General features: G+C 38.9%; 1 protein-coding gene across 1 annotated transcript; it reads left to right on the forward strand.

Moving 5' to 3' along the window:
• Positions 1-3,925: 3,925 nt before the first annotated feature.
• LOC100888473 lies at positions 3,926-8,541 on the forward strand. Its single transcript, XM_003725794.3, has 4 exons — positions 3,926-5,489; positions 6,394-6,623; positions 6,966-7,061; positions 7,584-8,541. The coding sequence occupies exons 1-4, from the start codon at positions 4,910-4,912 to the stop codon at positions 7,977-7,979; spliced, it is 1,302 nt and encodes a 433-aa protein (XP_003725842.2). The 5' UTR covers positions 3,926-4,909; the 3' UTR covers positions 7,980-8,541.
• The last annotated feature ends 1,379 nt before the right edge of the window (positions 8,542-9,920 follow it).

The following is a 9,920-nucleotide window of genomic DNA, read 5'->3' on the forward strand; positions in this document are numbered from 1 at the left end:
GGGAATAAAGATTAAGAAAAATTTTAAAAAGGGAGAAAAAGCAAGCCAAATCAGGCCATCAGATTTTATTAATAGACGCGTCATTATTACATTCACATTAACGGAAGTCCAAACATTGGTTTATGATGAAAAACCTTTCACCAACTAACAAAAAATCAAATTAATCCCTTGTATCTCTTAAACCTTATGGCTGATTGTTCAAAGGAAACGACAAATTCATCTGTAAAAACCCTTCTGAAAAATATGGTGACACCCCCCCCCCCCCCCCCCCTCTGCGTTCTTGTTCTTGTAAGTTGAACTTAAGACTGTTTCCTTTTTTATTTGGCAAAAAGTATGCACCAAATCAAGCCATTTATGCATCAATTTAACTCCCCTCAGACACCCCCTGCGTCCTTGTTCCTTGTTAGTTGAACTTGAGACTGTTTTTCTTTTTAATTTGGCAAAAAGTATGCATTAAAGCGAGCCATTTAAGCATCAATTTTTAAAAGAAAAATCATCTTCTGAGGGGGGCACATTCCTCAGACACCCCATGCGTCGCGCCCCCATTCGCCCCCCTAACAAAATTACTTGGCGCCACCCTGAGTAATACCAAATATAATGCCCCGAATTCACAAAGGAGGTTTGTCGACAAACCTAGGTTTATGTGCGTCATACGACGCGTTTCGACGCGTTTTTACAAACCTTGTAAAAAACAAAAGGAGGTTTGTCGAAACAAAAGGAGATTTTGTCGACAAACCTCCTTTGTGAATTCGGGCCAATGAGTTTGCCTGTAAGAAAATGATCGGGATTAAAATCGTCACTCTTCTGCGTAGCGCATTCCAAAGGCTGCAATCTTAGGACATGTAAAAAAAAAAAAAGATCCATTGTCTCGGGTGTCGCATTGCAAAAAGATCACAACTCATTTATAATGATATTCATGATTGATCAAAAATGGAACTGTCATGCAGGCAGTGGTAGGTCTATTATCACTCCAGCCTGGAACAATAATCATAATACTTAAATTTCTTTCAAAAAAAAATTATAATTATTATTAAGTTTACAAAATGTTTTGTTCTTAATGTTCAGGGACTGTTTTAGAAAATCATGATAATGACATCCTTTCCTCATGTACCCCTCGGCATCGTGGGTGTCCCCATAATGGCTCCTCAGTGAGGAGGCGCGATAGCTCAGTCGGTAGAGCAGTGGTCTCGTAATCCGGTGACCCGGGTTCGAAACTAAGGCGATGCATTGGTAAGGCATTAATCCTCATCACCAGGTCCCTCGGAGAGGACCTAAAGCCGTCGGCCGTCTGGTTGCTTTCTTACAAGCATTTATGCTTTCTTAGCAGTCAGGTAAAAATAACCACCATTCGATGACTTTATGCTTGGTCACATCGTACGGCATATCGAATTGCTTATTATACGAGTCACGCCCACTTAATTATGGCCTTTTCGTGCCAATCAACATGGTAGTCACCTGATTCGAAGTGAGGTAGGTCTAAAGTACCAGTTTGTTTACAGTCAAGGGCCATTCGAAGGAACCTTGACCACAATTATTGCCTTGAATGTCTGGCATTGTGAACGTAAGCTAACGAAACTAAAGTCGAACACTTTAACGATGTATAATAAACCTTGATTCCTCGTGATCACTAATTAGTGCACCGCAATGAAATAGGATGACTACTTCGAAAAGTTGTGTTGGAAAGGAGTTGATCTGCAAGCAAGTGGGACAAGTCGGCTGCACATAGAAAGATCATGAATGTACTCCAAGCAGCATCAGATCTATTCATATATAACTGTGAGTATCTATATTATGTTGTTGATGTGTACATACTAAGTTATTAGGACATGAGACAAGAAAATTGCAAAGTTATTCGGCGACTCGCATCCAAGTATTTTACCCATGCATTGAGGAGAAGAAATATTGAACGGAAATGGGCATAAAATTACCAAAATAGAAAGTTGGTCGTGTTCATAAACTACCCTGTAATTGGGCAAAATATTGTATGCAGTGTTCTTTGTGAATAAAAGATTCAGAGGGATGATCGACGCAAGAACGAATGAAACTCATGTAGTGCATGGTTCTGTCGGAGCAATTATCCAACTCGCTGCATGTGTTTAGTAATTATAGAGACCTATCATATCGCTGGGTCGAATCAATACTGTGTCATAGTTTTTGTCGAAACTTTTCTCGTAGTTTACCTATTCATTTAAATACCAAGGCACATACAGCATCGCTACAAATACCCTAATTTAGAGTGGTTCCGTAAGGGGTTAACATCTTTTCGTGACTACATGTATAGGAGAATGTGCATGTTAAAGAATTGTAACTCTATACCATTAATTTACAGAACTCGGCTTTTTCTATATACACCAAGTGATTTTGCACACAACAGAGGTGAGCTACTAAAGCATGACATATAGTGCGCATATAATTATGCGAGATAAAAAGCCCATCGAAACTAACATAGAGCCATTATTCTCCAACTCCCACAAAAAAAAATAGAATTAGCATTACAATAGCAATGTTTGAAATCTTATTTGAACAAGACTGGCGATATAATTGTCTGTACCAGTGTACCCACACGTGAAGAGGATGTGAACAATAAATTGTCATGTGAGTTTTGATAGTGCACTGTAATACAATGCGTCCAAGAAAAAACGAAACCGAGAATTATCGATGCTTATCATAACTTAATCACAATTATTATAATAAATAAATGACACATATTTATAAAGCTTAGACCCTCATCTTGCATTAAATGCAACTCATATGATGCATATTTCACGCATGAGTGATTAAAAACAATGTGAAGAGAGGGTGCCAAAAAGTCATTTGGAGGGCGGTATATGAATTTCAAAGAGAATATCACATTTCTAGAAAGTTCATTTTCTGCCCTTTCATAATTATGACACCTCGTTTTTACAGGCTGCCTGCCGTAGCAACAAACAAAGTTGAAAACAATCTTTCGTTTCGTTGACGATCAGCCATGCATCAAAAGTCTATCGTCTTCTTTGTGTATGGCTGATCGTCAACGAAACGGAGTTAAGTCTTTTGTCAACTCTGTTTGTTGCTACGGCAGGCAGCCAGTGAAAACGAATTCGTTTAATCAAATTATGGAAATCTAAGCATTACTTTAAACAAACATAATTTTTTTTTATGGCTCATTTTTCCTGATTGGGGTGTCATTATGAAAGGGCAGAAAATGAACTTTCTAGAAATGTGATTTTCTCTTTGAAATTCAGATACCGCCCGCCAAATGACCTTTGGTATCCTCTCTTTAAATTGGCTTTTATCACTCGTGAAATAGGCATCATATGAGTTGCATTAAATGAAAGAAGAGGATCTAAGCTTTAAAAATATGTATCATTTATTAATTATAATTGTGGTTAAGTTATGATAAGTCGTCGATAATTCCCGGTTTCGTTTTTTTTCTAGGACGTACTGTACATGGATAATTATGTTCGCCTCTTGTAAATAGATAAGTTCTCATCGTATAGGCCCTATAGGGTATGCTCAAGGGTAAGTCAATTATATAACACTCTAAAGTATAATATATTGAAACTTTGCAGGGACGGATCCAGGGAGTGGCACAGGGGGCACGTGCCCTCCCCCCCCCCCCGGCCCCAAAAAACGTGTTGAAATCAGCCCCAAATTCGCCAAAAATGTACTTGCAAACAGGGACGTGCCCCCCCCCCTGCCCCCCCCCCAATAATAATAATTAGTGCGCACTCCCCCCCCCCCCCACTGATTTTAAAATATTCGGGAGCAAAAAACAAAAACAAAATGTGCTTTTACCACCCCCCCCCCCCCCCCCCCCCCCCCGCTTATTCAGCCGGACTGGCTGAGTCGTTGCGATATTTTTGGGACCAAAAAAAGATAAAGTGCTCTTACCCCCCGTGTGCCCCCCTGTGTGCCTCCCCCCCCCCCCCCCCCCGGGGGGAAGAAATTCCTGGATATTATCAAACATATCGTACTTTTGACAGAAATCTATTATTTACATAATGGTGATTTCTTTTTCAATGCTTCTCAGTAGGCCTATATAGCATTATAAAGCGTAAAATCTTCATGGTCAGAAGATTTAGCACTTTACGTTCTATTAAATTTACAGAATAAATATCAAAGGACTATATTCAATTATAACTTCCAAATTGTTCTTTGAATGAGGAAGTTACATCAAACCTCTCAATTTTCCATCGTTATTCAGTGCTTAATATCGTTTATTTTTAGAATCATTAAATGTCGTATAATTACATCCAGTATATAGTACGTGATGGCCGTTGTTTGTCTGTAGTACTTTCACTTTCATATATTCAATACAAAGTCACATCAATCATCAGTCCACATTATTCCTTTATGCTATATGAAGTATGTTCTGAAACTATTGCAGTCTCATTACAATATTAAATGTCATGAAAATCATACATCAATATCAAAGTTTGATTTATTAACCATGCAGAAATCAAATGAATGATTTAAAAATAGAAAGGTATAAAACTGTAATTAAAACACAAAACAAAATCAAAACACAAAACAAACGGACATGACTATAAAATGTGAGGCTATTATATTCCAACTGAAAATGATATTAAGTATTTAAGAGTTATACACGTATATATATATATATAGCTCACAATAATATTAATCAAAATTAGGCCTGTATTAATTATAATCATCGTTTCCGTTGTATTGTATTCTGATTCTAGATTCTTTGTTTTCGATTCCAACAATTTCCGCATTTCATTCCTGAGTTTTTACGTCGGCAAGAATAGAAGCAAAATCATTTTCACATTAACTCTCTTTCATGGTGCTGTATTTTGTCATCAATACTGTCTTGTTGTTCTGGTATACATAATTATCTTTTCATAGACCAGATCCACATGACTTTGCCAAACTGATAATTGTGGATTAGGAGATCTGTACTGCAATCATGGATCACGACAGTGCGCCATTGTTAGCTAACTGCACCGACGTCAGCGTCCCCTTCGAAGAGAGGCCACCCTCCAATGAGCCCATCATCAACGGCATCAACATCCAAACACCACCTTCCGAAGATGCCCCCGCCACCAGAGATCCCGCGGAGTACTACGAGTTCAGCTTACGTGGTCGATGTTCATTTCGATTACGGCTGGTGTTCTTCAACGTCTTCCTCACGATCATGACCGTGTTGAGCAGCTTGATGATGGCGACGACCCTCCCGCTCTTTTCGGGGTCGATGGTAACGGAGAGCTCGACAGACGAATATCCGGTGCTTTTCTTTACAGCACTCTGGTTCCCCTTCTTTTTCCTTTGTCTCGTGCTCATCAACAAGCTCATCGATCCCGCAATGAGCCTCAAATCGACGACCAGTCATCGCGTCATGGCGCTTGTTGGCGGAATGAATTCACTCAATGGTGTCCTGGTGGTGTATGCCAGCGACCCTGACAGGACTAGCCCTCAGCTACAGGCCATCCTTGGCACTTCTGTTATCCCGTTTACTGTAATCTGCAGATACATCATTCTACGAAAAGGTGACAAAAACAACAAAATCATTTCATAACATTATCATTGCGACAACAGCAATCGTGACGAAATAATTTTTGATAAAAGCAGACGCTTTCGATCGGTATTTTCCAGACACTATAATAAAAGCTGACAAAAAGTACCTACGTGCAATACCCAGGGTCATCGTTCGTATAACGTTTTGTGGCTAAAGTGGCTAATTAATCAAGGTTGGAGGTTGCCCGGGGTCAGTGCAGGCGTAGCGTGAGCTCAGTCATCTGGGGTGGGGGAGGCACCAATACAGTCTTTAGTCGATTTCGACGGCAACCTTTATTTAGTCACGGCACTCTTTTCGGAGTTAAAAGGTTTCTCCAGGGCATCCCTGGTTTCTCGTCACCCCAAACCAAAATTCACCAAAGATGATTTTTTTTCCTTCCCTGGTACACATAGGGATATGGGCACATTTTAATTAGCCTGAGGGCCGAGAGGGCCCCTTGCTCTAACTACCTGGATCCCATATAATTATTGCGAGCGAGCTACTAAAACATTGCAATTTTTATTATGGCAAAAAATGTTATTTAGTCATCAGTATACAGTAAATGAAATTATGTATTCGGTAATCTAGTTGCCATGAACAGTGGCGGATCCAGGGAAAAATACAGTTAAAAACACATTAATTTTTACCTTTTTTGGAGATGGCCTCCTGGCGCTCAAGGGGGGGGGGGGGGGGGGTGCGATTTTTCCAATTTTCGAGGGCCAAACAAAAAAATTAGTTCAATATCCCCGTTATTAATATTATTATCGTATATATATTTGTTAAACTATAATGTACCTCATTAATTTTAACAGGGCCTCATGGAAGACCACCATTATTGGTGATAATGAGTCACCCTGCATCTGAAATAAATAAATAAATAAATAAATGCATTTCAGGTGTAAGTCGAGCTCGTTTGGTGTGCACGGGCATCGTCCTAATCGGTCTCTTCATCTCCCTCGAACCTGTCATTTGGAGCATCGACCTACCTGGTGGAGGTGGTGACAGTAGTGGTGGAAGACACTCCAAGGGGTTCGCTCAGGTCGTTTGGCCTTTCGTTTTCACCCTTGGGTTCCTCCCATTGGGTATCCTCAACACTCTGATCGAGAGGGAACTCAAACGAGATCAGGTATGGATACCTCATGATTTGAACGCCTTTTTGTTTCCACTATTACGCACCATTTTCGGTCAACACCTGTAGCATAATTATAATATTATGTTCATTTAGAGAATAATCTGACGTGTATTTCGTATAACTTGGCTATAAAGGAATTAAATCAAGTAGATGGGGCTGGACACAATGCAATGTACAAAATATGCCCCCCCCCCCCTCCCCATGGAAAAACACAACATTATCTAATTTCGTAATCAAAATATGCCGGGGACACCCGCCACCTTCATCCCTGGATATGCCTCTGTCACTATATCTTTTTTACGTTGATCATTTTGTATCCCTCTTTTTTGCATACAGACAGAATCTTTAGTTTTTCAGGCTTGGGTTCAACTCTACAGCACCATAATAATTTGCCTTCTCTTCTGGACAGATTTCATTCCTGGCTTTGGAGGGGTATGTTGTTTTTAGAAATATCACACTTATATTCTTGTTGTTACTTTCATGTTTAGGGCTTGATTGACATGTCACATTGAATTTCAAAATTTGACTTTTCGTATAGAGGAGGGGGAGAAAGAGAGAAAGAGAGAGAGAGAGAGAGAGAGACATCGACAACAGTGTTTATTAGCAGGCACATAGCCACAGGGGGGGGGGGCACGTGCACCCCCAAATTTTCAAGATCGGATGAATTTTTTTAGACCCATTTTTTTTATCTCGATCGATTACATGTATGTGCCCCACCCCCCCCCCCCCCCCCAAAAAAAAAGAAAGAAAAAAAAAAAGAAAAAAAAAACATCAAGCTCCGGCTACGTGCCTGTTTATCAGCCTAAAGGGCTGGGCACATAATAATCGCCATTAAAAAAACGATTACTATAATCATTGCAAAGTTTTGAATTTTTAAAGGGGTGGAAAAGTTTTGATGATGATTAAAAATGTATAAGCAAGTTCACTCTAATCGGAAAGGTTCTCCATTTTCAGGCCAGCAATCCATCGGAATTCTGGGAGAACCTCAAGTACGGCTTCAACTGCATGTACGGCCAGGATCCCGCGTGCTCCGATGCCGTTCTCTATGCTATCCTCTTCATCATCGGCTACTGTCTCGCAAACCTCTTCATCTTCCTCCTCGTCCGCTTCGCCGAAGGCGCGGTATATGCCGTCATCGTTCAGGCTCTCGTTACTCCGCTCGGCGCCATATTCTGGACGCTCTTCAAGGCCGATCCATCATTTCATTGGGAACCCGTTTTCAACCTGGCCACGGCGTTCGTTCTCGTTGGTCTCGTCATCATGGTACCGGCTGTCGTATTTTATAATTACTTCGGTAGCCAAGAGGCCAAAAAGGCGGCTGAGAAGCAGGCAGAGAAAGATCAATATTAATAAAATAAAAGTTCAAAAAATATATTATCGTACTCATTTTCATAACAGTATTTATCATGCTGTATACTTTTTTTATTCAGAATTATACAGTACTATACTATTATATATTGAGTCATAATATTTTGTGAACCTATAGTCAGTACTGACACTATTACACAACGTGCAAATATAGAACATTATATCTATACTATATTCGTTTATGATAATGCTTCATTCAGTCTTGCCTGATACATTAGTTTATAATCTTGTCAGATCCACTTGAAATTCAAATTGGGTTTTAATTCCGTTTTACCCTTTCGCATAGAATGATATCCTCAGATTGTGATGTTACTGAATGGATATACTTATCTGAGATGTAATAAATGATGTAGCCTTTCATGTGCTTTATTCGACTCTTTCAAGTTCATTTTAAGGCATTATTATTGATCCCTAGAAGTACATGTATAGTTCTTATTTGGTGATATTATTTTGCACAAAACAAAGTTGCTATAAAACACTTCGTTTGTCATGATTGTATTTTGCTGTTATGTCTTGAAACCATGCGTGGTTTTATAAAAAAAAATATAACAATAATAACAGCAATAATAATCTGGATTTATATAGCGCTTAAAATGAAATACTGTCTCTAAGCGCTTTACATTAATTATATTTTATATTTGTATGATATTTCATGTTTTTCTTATAAAGTTATCAAAACTATGACCTCGATTCAATTCAGATGTTTTCTCGAAAGAAAATGCGTTCTATGATTGAGAAAGATATATATAAATAAAAATATATAATAATATTTGAAAATATACAGCGTCTTTCACTCTAGGCCGTATAAGAGACAGACATACAAAAAGAGAGACAAAGAGGAAGGGAGAGAGAGAGAGAGAGAGAGAGAGAGAGATAGAGAGAGAGAATGAGATAGAGGGGGAGGGGAGTGGATAGATCGAGGGGAAACCGGGAAACCATAATAAAGAGATTAGGGAAAATCATTATGAGAGAGAGAGAGAGAGAGAGAGAACATGGCCTGGGAGGGGGGGGGGGGGGTAGGATGGGCATGGGGCCGAGGGGCTAAGATGTGTTGGTAATATTATTTTGCTCATAATACAGTCGAACCTGCTTTAGTGACCACCTGTCTACAAAGACCACATTGTTGTTTCCCTTGAAAACGGTTTCTCATTGAAACATGTACTAAAGGAACCTGTCTACAAAGACAACCTGTCTACTAAGACCACTTTTTATGTTTCCCTTGGGCGGTCGCTATAGACAGGTTTGACTGTATTGAGAGAAGACGTGTACGTATACCTTATTAGAAAATTATGAATCGTGATTCCTTTTCTACCACTATGTTGGAAAAAATATATTTATATTAATTTCTTTGATCCTCCTATTAGTTGATTTTCTGTATACACGCTATTTTTAAATCAGGTTCATGAGCGGATACAGGAAGCTCATTAAATGCGTAATTATATCTATTTCCTGATGATGATTCCAAATCATAAATAGACTTTTGTCATGTACAGGCAAGTATTCCTCTGTATATATAATAATATGACTCACCATCTTCACGAGAATACATAGGCCTATATAGGCTATTATATAGCCGTGGATCAAGATTTTTCACCCATGATTTTTTTTATCTTTTATAATTAAAAAAAAGAAGAAAAAAAAAGGGGGGGGGGGGTTTAGGGGTTTTTTCCTATAAAATACACACATAAATATACCAAAGGAGGGGTTCAACCCCCAACCCCCCCCCCCCCTGCGCTTGATAATGTACAATAAGTATGAATCATAAATAATCAAATAATTATGATGTATGTTTATCAAAATTGTTATTTTCAAAAATGAAATGATAAACTGTCATAAATACTAAATTTCCTCAAACATTATAAAACATATTATAACAAAATTTGCGGAAGATGGACTGTCTTTCATTGTAAGCAGATTGCCTGA

The sequence above is a fragment of the Strongylocentrotus purpuratus genome, unplaced genomic scaffold (assembly GCF_000002235.5).
Source record: "Strongylocentrotus purpuratus isolate Spur 01 unplaced genomic scaffold, Spur_5.0 spur5_scaffold_6, whole genome shotgun sequence".
In the NCBI taxonomy this organism is placed as follows: Eukaryota; Metazoa; Echinodermata; class Echinoidea; order Camarodonta; family Strongylocentrotidae; genus Strongylocentrotus; species Strongylocentrotus purpuratus.